The sequence below is a fragment of the Lissotriton helveticus genome, chromosome 1_2 (assembly GCF_964261635.1).
Source record: "Lissotriton helveticus chromosome 1_2, aLisHel1.1, whole genome shotgun sequence".
Lineage (NCBI taxonomy): Eukaryota > Metazoa > Chordata > Amphibia > Caudata > Salamandridae > Lissotriton > Lissotriton helveticus.
Genome location: NC_136058.1, coordinates 249024982 through 249040164, shown reverse-complemented (window position 1 = coordinate 249040164; position 15183 = coordinate 249024982). Strand labels below are relative to the sequence as shown.

The 15183-nt window shown below is 45.1% G+C and overlaps 1 protein-coding gene across 1 annotated transcript in view; it reads left to right on the top strand.

The window, feature by feature from the left end:
* Positions 1-11818: 11818 nt before the first annotated feature.
* The window catches only part of LOC144800424 (vitamin D3 hydroxylase-associated protein-like), a 654091-nt gene continuing 650726 nt past the window's right edge, over positions 11819-15183 (top strand). The window contains exon 1 of the mRNA XM_078671680.1: positions 11819-12114. Within this exon, the coding sequence (XP_078527806.1) occupies positions 11905-12114 (210 nt within the window). The 5' untranslated portion in view covers positions 11819-11904. The remainder of the gene's footprint in view (positions 12115-15183) is intronic.

The following is a 15183-nucleotide window of genomic DNA, read 5'->3' as shown; positions in this document are numbered from 1 at the left end:
CGTTTCCCACTGCCCAACATCACCCAGATGATGAGCATGCTAGAGGGCGCAAAAGTATTCTCCACACTTGACCTTACCTCAGCTTATTTTCAGATCAAGCTGCACGAGGAGTCGCAAGAACTCACAGCGTTTGTGACGCCTATGGGCGCGTTCAAGTTCAAGAGGATGCCTTTCGGTCTGGTATCAGCGGCAGCTGTGTTCCAGAGACTCATGGCCAACATCTTGAGAGAGATTCCTGGCGTCCTATGCTACCAGGATGATGTGCTAGTATTTGCAAAAGACCATGAGGAACATGACAAGAGACTGAGACAAGTGCTGGCCAGATTTAGGTCGCAAGGACTAACTGTGAGAAGAGAAAAGTGTGTGTTCGGCTGCAGGGAACTGAATTTTTTGGGACATAAGGTAACAGCAGAAGGAATCCGTCCGAAAGCTGAGCTCCAGAACACCATCATGAACTTGGTGCCCCCGAAGAGTAAGGACGAAATCAAGTCCTTCATGGGTATGCTGGAGTTCTACAGCAAGTTCATACGGAATTTTGCAAGAAGGACTTATGCTATGCGACAGTTGTTGAAAAAGGACACAGTGTTCAGCTGGAGTGATGAATGTCAAGGAGAGTTTGAGGACGTGAAGAATGCACTCGCAGAAGCACCCAGCCTCAAGTCTTTCATACCCAATCGAGCGACTGTAGTCACCACCGGTGCAAGCGCAAAAGGGCTAGGGGCGGTCCTCACCCAAGTAAGCACAGACGGAGAATAAACAATAGCCTTCGCCTCAAGATCCTTACAGAAGTCAGAGAGCAATTACTCTGTGATTGAAAAAGAGGCCTTGGCAGTATTCTGGGCATTGGGAAAATTCAGGGACTTTCTGTGGGGCGCAAAGTTCATTCTCCGTACTGACCACAAGCCTTTGGTAGAAGTTTATGGTAAAAAGGGCTTGGATGCGATCTCTAGCAGGATCAGACGTTGGGTTGTTGGCCTCCAGGAATACACATTCTGCATTGAGTTTGTCCCTGGAACACGCAATTTTGCAGCAGATTGTTTGTCACGGTTGGTGAAAGAAAATGACGTGAACGGAACGCAAGACGTGGTGGAAGATGAAATTGAAGACTATCAAAAAGAAAATGTGTACGCAATTCAGAGAGCAATAGGTGAGGAAACATGGAAAGGAGCACTAAAGAAAGACGAAGTCTTAGATGAGGTGTGCAAAAGAGTAAAAAACAGATGGAAAGCTGAAGATAAACGAGACGACGCTCTACGACCATTCTGGATTGTCAAAGATGAGCTGTCCGTAGTCGACGAATGTCTGTTCAGGGGAACAAGGTTGGAACCTCCCGCGGCAGTGAGAGAAAACCTGGTGGATATGGCTCACGATGGCCACCTGGGCATCACCAAGACCAAGCAAAGATTGAGAGAAGACTACTGGTGGCCGAACATGGACCTTGCCATTGAAAGGAAAGTGAGAGACTGTATTCCGTGCAGCATCAGTGACAAAGTGCTGAGACAACTGACGCCCCCAATGGTGTGCAGGCCACCACCATCAGGACCTTGGGAAGAGTTGGCGTTGGACATTGTTGGCCCACTGACGGGAGAAGTGCGCACGCCATACATTCTGGTGCTCATGGATCTGTATTCCAGGTGGCCGGAAGTGAAGTTTGTAGGTGAAATCACGACGAAGGCCGTCATTGAGTTCCTTCAAGGCTTATTCATTAGAGAGGGATTACCCAGCAGTCTACTCACAGACAATGGGGTGCAACTGTGCTCGAAAGAGATGGAAGATTTCCTTGAGGAGAGGGGAATCACACATAAACGTTGCGCTCTGTATCACCCTGAGACCAATGGCATGGTCGAGCGCTTCAACAAGACTCTCAAAGAGAGCATTCAGTTGGCCAGGACCAGCGGCTTGAACTGGAAGGAAGAAGTATGGAGGCGGATAGCAGCGTACAGGTTCACTTCGCACCAAACGACGCCCGTTTGAGTTGCTCCGACCAAGAATACCCAACACCAAACTATCGCCGGGCTGGATGGGTTGGCACAAGGGATGGTCGGATCACTCCAAAGAAGCAAAGGGGTTAGAGAGACAGAGGGAAGCAATGGTTGAGAGGAAAGAAAGGTTCGACAGGCTCCACTCTACACAGGAGGCTGGGTTCAAAGTAGGGGATGATATTAAGATCAGGATACCCACTGGCAGGGCAAGTTGGTCTGGATACAGTAGGCCCGCAAAGATCACTAAATTGTTTAGGAATGCCGTCAAAACCCAGGAAGGAAAGATCTGGAACCTGGGAAGAGTAGTGAGATATCACCCCCCCGGGCAAGATTCCTGTAGAGAAAGTGGGTGCGAAGGCAATTCTGTGGGGAGTATGGGTCCCCCTCCCAGGGAACAGGGGACGGTCCCTCACCCGGTTGGAAGGACAACTTGGAGAGTGACCAGACCACCCAGACATTTGGAGCAGTATGTGATGATGTATTTTCTGTTGTACATTCTATTTCTGATGTTGCATTTCTTATGCCTCATTCCGTAGGGAAGGGGGATGTGTGGTATCTTCCACTCCTTTCCCCCCCCGGCAGCTCTGCATGTAATGGAACTGCTCGCGGTGACATCATTTAGAATGTCACCGTGACCAGTGTTCCAAGGCGAGCGCCGTGGGGACAGAGTGAAGCTGTCACCTGTTGTGGCTGCTGCTCTGGCTGGGGTCGTTGCCTTTCTCTTAATGATTCAGCAGGAATAAATACTTTATTGACCCAATTCTACTCGTGTCTGTATTTGATGACCTTCACTACAGATGGGTTTGCCATTGGAGTGGTGCTTGAATACCTGAGTGTTGAGATAAACCATGCTTAGGAAGATCATGCCCCTACTCCCAGAAGATTGTGAAACGCTTACTAACTGAAATCTTTTTTAACTTTTAAAGCGCACTTCTCATTTGATGCAATTGATTAACTAATTGTATGTTTTTAAAGTCCGCTTTTAACTTACCAGTATTGTTGTAATACTATCACCCTTAGCCCCGTTCCATCGCGGCTCTGTGCCGTTTGTGTGGAGGGCAGGGTCAGCTCCATTGTGCCTCAGCGCTGGCTCACCAATCTGAATAGAGGTAGTGTTTCAGCTGGGGGCGGGGCTCAGGACATAAAATGGCCACCCGGAAGCGCAGCGGTAGAGCGCAGCGGGAGCGCCGTCTCCGCGCCGAAGCCGTGCCAAAGGGGTGCCAGTCTGCGCCAGTCCGCGCTGGGACCGTGCTGTGTGCCAGTCCCCCTGTTCACAACATTCCCCAACAAACACTGAAGGTAATTACCTACTCTAGATCACAGCTTCTGAGTATTGGAAACAGATTCTATGACAGGAAGTGTACCCACTTTGATTTTGGGTCACTGTATAATCTCTCTTACAACGCCTGTGCTAACTGCGCTTTTGAGACCACATCACCCCTCTTCCAACACTCTTCTGCCTCACCTCCTGGAGACGATAGCACTAAACACATAAGTTGCGTACTTATAAACACACGCTGCCTCATAAAACACAGGAACGACGTCGCGGAATTAATAACTAGCCAAAATATTGACGTCACGTTTATTACCGAGACCTGGGCAGATCTCGCATCTGGCCCGGATTTTAACATCGCTACTCCAGATGGCTATCAAGTTACAAGACTAGACAGATCATCAGGGAAAAGAGGGGGGGGGCTAGCTATTATACACCGAGCTAAGCTAGCCATAAAAACCGAACCGCTCGATTACAATTGCGCGGAAGCCCTTGCCTTTACGATCTTTCTCTCTCCTACACAAACTTTTAAAGGAACTCTCCTCTATCGACCACCTACTTCACGCACGCTCTTCTTGAAATCACTTAATCATTTATTAGAACCAGTAGCCGCCAATCAGGACTACACCATACTGGGAGATTTTAACTTCCATTTGGAGAATGATAACGATAAGGACTCGCATATGCTGATCTCTGACTTTCTGGCCGCTGGCCTAGAACAGCAGGTTAATTCAGCTACCCATCAAGCAGGACACACTTTAGATGGTCTATTCACTAACAACGCCCACATTACTATTTCTACAGTGCTCCCACTCACTTGGACGGATCACTTAGCTGTCAAATTTTCAATTTCAGTTAAGTATCATAAGAACCCCTCTGCCAGCACATGCCCTCCGATCCTTTGTCGCGACTGGAAAAATATTGATGTCACTGCTCTACATGACATCCTGGAATCCACGACACCTGAAGATACACTCGACTCTCACGAAGCATCCCAGAATTATCAACGCTGGCTACTTAAGGCATTAGACCACTTAGTACCAAATAAAAAAACGCAGCCAAATTGCACCAAACCTTCTGCGGCTTGGTTTTCGGAGTCACTAAGGCTCGAAAGACAACGCTGCAGAAACTTGGAGCGGCGCTGGCGCAGGAATTATGATAACATCGATAGAGAGACTTATAAGAATGCCTTGCTTAGCTACAGAAAGTTGATCACAGTTGAAAAATGCGCCTTCTATAGCACACAAATAGAACGTGCTCTCAACTCAAATAAACAACTGTATGAGGTGGTAAAAGACCTAGCTAATCCTCCTGCCCCCCCCCCCCCCCAATCGAACCGTCCCAAATATTCTGCAACAAGGTAGCGGACTTTTTCCAGGCCAAGGTTAGGGATATCTTCGACAACTTTACTAAAATAACGACCATCGATTCAGCTACTCCGGAGACTCCCCCTCGGTCACCAAAACCAAACTTTGAGGTTTTTCTGCCACCTCTGTCCATAGCGGAGCTTTAAATATTGTTAAATCAGGATCATCACTGGATCCATGCCCTCCACGCATCATCAAATCCGTACCCGACCTAATAGCCCCAGTACTCAGCAATATCTGTCATGCCATATTTCAGACAGGTGTGTATCCCCCTATCTGGAAAAAGGCAATTGTCACACCTCTTCTAAAAAAACCCGCACTAAACCCTTTAGAGCCTAAAAACTACCGTCCAAATGCCTCTCTCCCTTACCCTTCAAAAATAATTGAAAAGGTAATGAACCAACAGCTGTCGACCTTTATTGATCAGAACGATCTACTCGACAACACGCAGTTTGGGTTCAGGAAGGGCCATGGGACGGAGACTGCTCTGATAAAAGCGGCAGAGGAGGTCAGGATAATCATGGACAGGGGTGGTGCAGCTATCTTGATACTCTTGGATCTATCCGCGGCCTTCGACACGGTCGATCACTCCATCTTGATCGACCGTGTCGCCGCCTTTGGCATTCAGGGCAGGGCCAGAGCAACGCTGGCATCCTTTTTGGCCAATAGAGTACAGTCCGTGAAGATGGGGAGTTTTTGCTCTCCTGACTTCACTCTCCCTTGTGGTGTCCCCCAGGGCTCCTCGCTAAGTCCGACACTTTTTAACATCTACGTGTCGGACTTGGCGAGGGTAATTAAGTCATTCGGTATGGGGTTAACATCATATGCCGATGACACACAGCTGGTTCTGGAGATACACAAAAATGGAGAAGCAGTGGCAGCGAATTTTCAGGAAGGCATGAAGGCCATCAGCACATGGATGAACCGGAATTGCTTAAAGTTAAATTCCGACAAGACGGAGGTAATGGTTTTTGGCGAACTAACTCCGTCTTGGTCTCCAGTCTGGTGGCCTTCGGAACTGGGAACTCCTCCACTGCCAGTAGCCAAGGTGAAAAACTTGGGCGTGCTTTTTGATAATAAGCTCACGTTCCTCAGCCATGCCAATGCTGTGGTCTCGGCCTCTTTTTTTACTCTAAGAATGGTGAAGAAACTGCTCCCTTTTCTTCCCCCAACTGCAGGTAAAACCCTAATGTCCTCCTTGGTGTTATCCAAGGTGGACTATTGCAATGGCCTACTACTTAACGCACAGGAGCAAGTTGTGAGCAAATTACAGCTTGTCCAAAATGCTGCTGCAAGGATTCTTATGGGGATACCGAAGCACGCTTCTATTTCTCCCACAATTCGCGAGCTCCACTGGCTACCTATAAGAAGCCGGATAAAGTTCAAAGCCATGTGCATTATTCACAAGGCCTTGAACAACAATGGACCTGATTTCTTTAAAAAAGCATTCAAAATGTATAAACCCAGTCGAACACTACGGTCATCTTCGGCCCAACAGCTCCAAATTCCATGCACAAAAAAGGTAACATGGGGAGATAGACGTTTTGTAGTGGCTGCATCAAAATTATGGAACCAGATTCCTTCCCAGATTAAAGACCATTCTTCGCTACTCTCATTTCGGAAACATCTTAAGACATGGCTCTTTAATCAGTAAGATGTCACCGGAACCCTCGTAATCTGCAAACTCTAGCGCCGAGACACCGTAAGGTATTTGTGCGCTCTAGAAATTTTAAAAATAAATAAAATAAAATAAATAAGATGGTAAGAAAACAGTGGTCCAGGCCTTGGTGGTCTCAAGGCTGGACTACGGCAACTTCCTCTTTCTGGGTTCCCCGAAATATGTAGTCAACTGTCTTCAAGTCGTCCAAAACGCAGCAGCACGGCTATTATTAAACATACCCAGACCTCAGTCAATTAAACCCAGACTGAAGGAACTACACTGGCTTCCTGTTCAAGCCAGAATTAAATTTAAATCCCTCAAACTGGCTCATCGTGCCATGCACGGAAGGGGCCCGGCACTCATTCAAAACCTGGTCACCCACTACACTCCCCAACGACAACTCAGGTCCAGCTCAAAGTTTCTCATGAAGAGTACCGTAACCAAAAGAGCCAGATGGGGGGGGAAGTTATTTTTACCATTTGATTCCTAAACTCTGGAACAGTCTAGATCCCAACATCCGATCTATCCAAGATGAAACACAGTTCAGAAAAAAACGTAAGGCCTGGCTTTTCCCACAGGACTAGTTTACTTCTCTCGCTGCACTGCTCTTTTAGCACTGAGATTCCCATGGGTAGTCACGTGCTCTATAAATCCTATAAACATAAACATAAACCATGAGGAAGCAAATCTCATGGCTGGAAATGTAGGAGGAACTTGCTGCTTCTTGTTGACAGATGATCCCTTTCTTGGCTAAACTGTTCCTCTCCCAACTGGGCAGGATAGCGACATCCAAAATGTTAATCATCCCGAGAATCATGCATCACTTCCTGGCCCTGCTATGGAGATTAGCTGTAAATGAAGTATCTCAATAGTTTGCGGTCAAAACTAATCTGGGGCGCTTCCAAGCGGAAGTTGATTGAGAAGGTTATGCACCTAATCTGTGGGGAGGTTTAGGCACCCCAAACTTTGAGGCATATTATAAATCTAAATCCACATTTGTAAAGCACAACTACTCACCCTTTCGGGTCTCAAGGCACTCGGGCCGTTGTGGAAATTAAGTGAGCTATTGCCCAGCGTCACATGGTGCTGAGCTGAGCCGGGGATCAAACCGTGAACCCTGTGCTACGAAGTCAGCTGCCCTGACCACTGCACCACACCTCTCCACTACTATTATGCAGAGGCGCAGCTGATTTGGCCTACTAATTGGATGGGTGGCCCCCTAAACTTAATTGGAAAGAGGATTAAGGAGATCCACCTAGACATCTCCATTAAAAGAATCCTGATTGGGGGTGCGCCCTTTGGTGGAGTTTTGCCACCAACACTGTGAAAGATCAAATATTGCTCACAGCTCCCTATGAAAAAGCTTATCAATAATTCCCTACATGCCCCAGAATTGTCCACTTGGTATTTTACCTGATTCAGGAAGTTGCTTGTATCCATGCAGGAGATCCTGGAGGAGGCTGGACTGCTGTGCATTGCAGATGTTTTATCAGGGGAGAATATTTTGACATTTGAGTCCATATTTGGTCTGGCCCCAGTCCTATTCATAGCCCATGGATGTGAGACCCTGACAAGGATCCTGATTGGGGGTGCGGGCGGCAAGCGATGATGCAGATGTATGGAGTGGTGGCATCAGAGTTTTAACCAAATGTTTCCACGCTGAAGACCTTATCTAAGGACAAACATGAAACTGTGGGCCTGATTTACAAAGGGGCACCGCACTCGTGGTGGAGGCCTCTCAGTCATGGGAGAGTCTTGGAACTCAGGGCAGAATCTCCGCAATGAGAATTCCGCACTAAGTGCGGAAAACTCCCCCACAACTGCTGGCCTCTGCCACAAGTAGCTAGGCCCTTTGAGAATCAGGCAAAGAGTTTCCAGATAGGGACTGGGTACTGATACCTGTCTATTCTAAGACTGTCTCAAAAAACTCCCCCTTTTAAGTTCACACAGATTATTATCTGCGAGAATCCTGTCTGTTAGATTGGGGCGCATTTATAATGGTGTCCCTGACATGTGTCCTAGGCATTGGTCAGAACAGGCGAACTTCACGTAAATGGCATGAGACTGTGCTAGACGGTACTGGTCTAAGTGCTTGTGCTTTTGTAGAAAGCCACCTAGAAACAGTTGAAGCTCAAGCTGGAGGTATGCTGAGATCGATAGGCACCAAACATTTATGTAAATGTATTGATCTGGGCTTGATCATAGCCAACAGGAACAATGCCATGGGTTGGGAGGCCAGTCTTGCACCAATTGCCGAAAAGTAGCCTATAGGCATGACGAGATGGTGTACTGCATAGGTGGGGACACTTAGGCAGTGCAATATATGCACTTATGCAGGGCTTCAAGTGGGCCGCGTCCTGCCGGTGCTCAGCATTGGCAGTTCTAAAAAGGAGGTGCTGAGACGGGTCCCTATCGCCCTCTCCATTTTGCCCTCACCCACAGGGTAAAAACAAAATCTTAACACTGCAGCAGTATCACCATTCACTGCCTCTGATGTTACTTCAAAGACTCTTAATAGTCCTTTAACAGTCTCATCAAGTCAGAACTGAAACAGTTTTGATATGTTATACAACAAAGCCATAGTGGTTGCTTATTTATCTTACGGAACTAGCAGCCAGATTCATCAAAGCAAAATCGGCTCGCAAAGGGCCAGATTCTGAGAATCTGGCCCTTTGCGAGCGCTATTTTTGCATTTGGGATTCATCATCCCAAATGCAAAAATCACAAACCTAGAAATCGCTAAATTGCGAATAATTGCATTTAAGGAATCTCAATTTGAGATTCCTTAAATGCAATTCATGAACAATTTTAAAATTGCGAATTCGCAATCCGGGGCCACTATTTACCGCGAAGTCTAACTACATGGAAAATAGCGAAAACATAGAAAAATTTTAAGTTGTATGTTACACACACGCATGTCCTTTGGACATGTGTGTGCGCAACACCAGTGTACATGACCATTTCAGGGGTGCTACAGGGTGTCCTTAGGACACCCTGGCACCCTTGAAATCGCATCCTTATTTGCGATTCGCTAATTGCTAATCGCAAATAAGGACTGACTCCCCATTCATTCCTATGGGCCTTTAGGCCCATAGGAATGAATGGGAAAGCCATTCCTTATTTGCGATTAGCAATCACCGAATCGCAAATAAGGAAGCAGTAGAAATCGCAAAAAATATTGCGATTCCTACATGCATCCCGTTTAGCAAGTCTTTAATACCGATTCCTTAAAAATCGCTATTAAGGACTCGCAAAACGGGACTTTGATGAATCTGGGGGTAACAACAGTTAACAAAGCCAATAGCCCTGGCTTGTGGTAGGTGTAATGTTACTTGTTGTATTATATATCTGGATGCAATGACAGAAGCAGCATAATAATAGTCAAGCGGCACATTATGCTAAGCACATATTTTTAGCTTTTGTGTTTGTAAGCTATGCCCTTAATTACATCGACCAAACCCCTTTGAGAGACCCACAGTTTTATCATTCCACTTAAAGCCCTCTAATGATGGGTGCTGCGGGCTTGGGATTGAGTTGGGGGCATTAAACTGGCCCTATTACACAGAGGCTTGCACAGGTTTGGAACTGATGCTGCAGTATTACGCTACAATGGTTGGTTGGCAGACTGGTAGATAACGATTACTGCCGTAATGTTTGTTGTTTTAACTGTCACTGTTTACTCATAAATTGAACGTAATGCTTTCTCAATATATTCTGGTCTTATATGGTGCACAAGAATGTTGGATGGATTTATCGGAAGAAATATATTATATAATAGAATAATGGATATGAATATCTTTGGTAGTACCGATTGCCCTGTAGTTCTTGCATTAATGTTCTCCACACAAAATGTTAATAAAATGCTGTATGCATGGCCACTGGAATTATGGGAGTGCACTGCTGCGGCAATGTTTGCATAGTTATAAATTTGCCGCGTTTGTCACATAATCCATCATCTGCTCCATAAACTGCAGATTTTAACAAAAAATATATTTCGTTTCTAGCTCAAACGGTTCACAAGTTACTAAAACTGCAGCACCACGTGTTACTGTGCAGTGGAAGGCCTTTTGCAAAGGTTAACAGGTTGCGCGGCTTATCACCCATGAAGGTATCCAAACACAGTCCATATGCACGGGGAGCTTAAATGATTTGCCCAGACTCACAGGATGTTGCGCCTCATCACCTTTCTATTGCTTATTGCAATATTTGGGTATTAAACTAGTAACAATGAGGTGCACCCAACACACAGACAGTGATAAACAAGTGTAAAAAGTACAAAATAATGAAGTTATACTATTAAAAAATGTGCCACATCACGCCGCATAACTTGCCTTTCTGTGCCACATAATTTGACCCTCTCCTGCTGCATAATTCCAGTGGGCCTGGCGATACGGAGAAACAAACTCCCCAACCAGTGGAAGTAAGAATGACTGCACTTGTGTATACAGTGCAACGATGACATTAAGCATTAAATTTGACTTGCTCTAGTGCACGTTTGACATGTAATAGCCTCTCATGCATTGCAATGCAAGCCCTCAACAGGAGGGGATTATGCACCAACCAGTGGCGAGCCGGTAAGGCTGCACCGCGATACTAACAGAGCATCAGCCAGACGGCTAAAGCTAACATGCCTTATATATGCCTCCTCTGTCCCTAAATGCTGCTCACTAGGGGCCTCATTTATGAGAAATGACGCATCGCTGCGTTAAAGCAGTGATGGGTCACTTCTCAGTGCGCACTTCTTGCGACATACCTGATGCTTCATATTTAATGTATGACGCATGATGTCACAAGGAGTTACAGATACGTCAGTATTTCTGACGTATCTGCAAGTGCAAAAGTGACGCATTACTGGAGTGTGTAACAAAAGTGACTCAACTCCAGCAATGCGTCCTTTCACTTGGGGCAAGCCCCATGTGAAAGGGCCTGTGTCAGTGAAGATTTTGACGCAACGGCGTCCTAAAAGTGTCGCAGTGAAATCTCATAGATTTCACTGCGTCACTTCTACGAGGATTTTTGCAGGGGAACGCCCCCCTGCATACATTTTGCCGGACGCAGGTATAATGTAGTGCAGGGGTTTACAAAGTGCTTAGATGCGTCACTTTGTAAATAGTGCGCAACAGGAGGCATGTTTTACGCCGCCGATGCGTCACAAAAAGTGACGCATCGGAAGCGCAAAACTGACTCAAGGCCTCATAAATGAGGCCCTAGGATCTCAATATATAGTTTGGACATTTTTTTGGGGGGGGTTTGTGTTCCACACAGGGTTGTGATTCGGATTTTTACTATTATGTGTTCTTATTTATTACCATAGTTGTTATCACGAAACTGAAAATATCGTGTGAAATTTTTTTTTATTACATATGTCTACAATTAGAGTAAATTTTTGTTTACAATTGGAATTCTGAGGTAATTAGTGGGTGACTACTGCATTTATAATTACCCAGAAACTTTTTACTACTAAGTCAGAGTTCGTGCCAGGTTTGTGCCCCGCCCAAAAGAAAATTCACTCGTCGAGAGGTCCTGGATTCCATCCAACACGCCACCAGGTGATTTAACTGCGGCAGCAGCATCTCTCGGTGCCTGTTGTATTCTAGCAGCGCGGCAGAGACAAGTCTCACCATGGTCCCTGAAAACCTCCGGGAGCTCCTGCCGGAGTTTGCGTCGGATCGCACCTTTCTCTCGGCTCTGGTCGTCTGCTCGGGGGCGTCCCTCGTAGCCGTGAGATGGCTGAAGCAGAGAAACATCCGCAAGAAGACGGAGGAGGCGAAGAAAAGGAGCGAACTGGGACTTCGGGAGATGGAGAGGGCAGTTCAGCGGTTTAAAAAAGAGGTATTTTCAGAGTGGAGGGTAAAGAGTTGGAGGTGGGTCATTGAGGTTTTTCGGGCCACTTAACTTCCTTTTACAAATTATGCAATTTCTTTTAATGTAAAACTAGCAAGTTTCACAGGTCTACTCGTGAGTAGTTTATCAAATTGAGGGTTTCTATAGTACTAAAAATCCCAGAATTCTAATTAAAGATCCTGTACTGGTTGAACTACTCATTCATTTTGCTAGTAGGAGTTGTAGTAAAATTGTTGTTTATTTAAACCAATGGTTAATCAAACTATACTGTGCATACAATACATAACCATAAAAGGTTTTACACATTCAAAATCCCAGCCCCTCCACCGAGCCGATAAAAATCTACCCACAGCACACGTTACATCCATTTTACTAGGTAACGTGAAAGCTCTGTAACTTTTCCCCTCATGGAAGTGACACGTGTCCCCATGCCAAGTGTGGAATATTCAGTAATTCTTGGCTTTTTGGCCAACAGCAGTTTCCGTTCAGGGCAGGCTCTAGGTTGGTGGACTGGTGCAGCTGCACCTGGCACTGACCTTGTGGTTGTGTTTAGTAATAACACTGGTTTAAAAAGCACCTGTTGCAGAGTTCCTTGTGTGTCCCGCAGTTTTTTTTTTTTGTAGAGTTTTATATAGCGCGAACTAGACCCGAACCGAATCAGGTATCAGAGCGCTTTACATAGCACAAGTTAGGTTTTTCTTTTTTTTTCTTTTTTGTTTTACATGAGATAAATAACTCTGATGATTAATGTTCCTGCTGAAAAGAGTTTGGAGTTTTGTTTAGTGCACCTTTCCATGCAGAGGGTTAATATGCAGCTGCACAGAACATGTACCATGGAGAATACAGAACTGTGGGGCATATTACCAAGGGCCATTATCGCCGCATTAGCGGGACGATTTCCCGCTAATGCGGCGATAATTGTATCGCCCTATTACCTAGCTGTCGCTAACACCATTTAGCGACAGCTAGTAGGAGATAGCGGGCATTTAGGTGCCCACTTTGCATGTCAGCGATAATTATCGCTAATGACATGCAAAGTGGGCGTGCCAAGATGTTAGCGACTGGAAACAGTCGCTAACATCTCTATCTCCTATAACCAACTTTTGGAAATAATCGTGCTAAGCGCAATTATCTCCAAAAGCTAACGCCTGCCCAGAGCTGTTCTTAGCCATGTAATCCAATGGTAGGTGGATTACATGGCTAAGAGCATTTGCTCGGTAATGCATGAATATCGCTGACTTTACAGCGATATTCATGCATTTCGGCCGATTTTTATCGCTTAGGAGATAAACCTTGATAATAGCAAGGCTCCTAAGCGATAAAAATCGGCGGAGCTCGGCGATATTAATGTTGCGTCTAAACCAATATAGCGATAATTATCGCTAGTTGTTGGTAATATGCCCCAGTATTTCATGTGGATCGCTCAGAGAGTTACTGCTTTTGTCACAGAGATTCTTTTGTTACTTGCAGGTAATAAGTTGAAACCCTAATATACCACAGTGAGCTATGAACTGTATCAAAGAGCTGCTTGCAAACTGCATGGTATATGTTAGAAAGTTCTGGTTTTTTCCTCCAGTCCTTTATTATACTAATGTTGCTAAAATGGATTACATTGAATAGAAATAATTCTTATTGATAAAGCCAACAACTGTGGTATAATTTAAATCATGAGTTTTCTGCTTCCCAGACTAAAAACTCCTAAAATATACTGCCTACTTGTATTGGTGACATGTGACTCCTACACCTTGTAATCCTTTGTTTTATGTAAAATTCCCTATAGACTTATTTACATACGTATGACTCTTTGTCCCTTGATAATGTGTGTGGTGTTAAGTGCTCTTGCAGCCTTCACTGGTGTGGGACCTCTTGCGTACCTGGGGCCTCATTTATGAAAGCCTTGCGCCACCGGTGCGTCACTTTTTCCCATGTTAAAAGTGACGCACCGGCGGCGCAAGTCCTTCATAAATAAGGCCCCTGGATTTATGAGCCCACACTGAGATAGCTGCCAAGTTTTCAAGTTCTATGTGTAATGAGCTGCTCCAGTCCAGGATTTTTCGTTTGAAACCTGGGACTTGCAGTTCTGTTTTATATCGGAATAAGGAAGACGAGAAGTCTCAGAATTCAAGGAAAAAACCTAGACTGGAGCAGAACATCACGGATGAACCAGGGAAACGTGGCAGGGTTGCACTTGGGAAGGTATATGAGATTGCACTTTTAGCAGAATCTTCTATTTTTCAAACTACCTGCACCACTGATCCTCAACCCCGATCCTCAGTATCAATTTTCACAATTTTACAACTGCTGCACTTCAAGAAATGTAGTGCTGTATAGATCACAACACAACATTGATTATGCTTGTTAGGGTTGACTTTACGATGTCTATAGGCTAAACGATCCGTAAGGGTTTTGTAAACAAATGATCACCAGCTCCCTGGGCTTAGAAACAGAATTCAAAGGTTCCAACTCTCATCATACACTCAGTCGGATATGCTGCTTAGTCTGCACCCACACAGGCTCAAAGTTCAGCCTGCACTCACACATGCTTATAAATCCTGACTTGACTTGACTTGACCCTGCATTTACACAGGCTCTTCCCTCTTATATTGTAATTGTAATGTATCTTTATTGTTTAAGGTAATTAAAACCGTAACAATTCCAATAAAATTAATCAGTCTGCAGAGGAACATTTAATGTACATATTAGAACCATTAATAAAATATACAGCTTTTGATGATACCATATCAAGACCGTGTTAGCACAAGTATATATACCTATTACACTTACTGGTTGTCGGCTGCAGAAACCAATTCCAATTGTATAAAACAATAATTGAGCCATGTATCGAAAGTTTCATCTCCTTAGTAAAGGACCATTTAAAATGCTAGGTCAAATCAATTTTTCATATAAGGGTTAAAACTTTACCAATCTACAGTTAAGTTGCGGGTCATGTGGATCAAGACACTTTAATATAGCAGTCCTGCAGGTGCCCTCTTATAGTTTCAGAGGCACATACCTCACCCTGCTCTTACACTACTCATTCTCGCACACCTTTAGGAA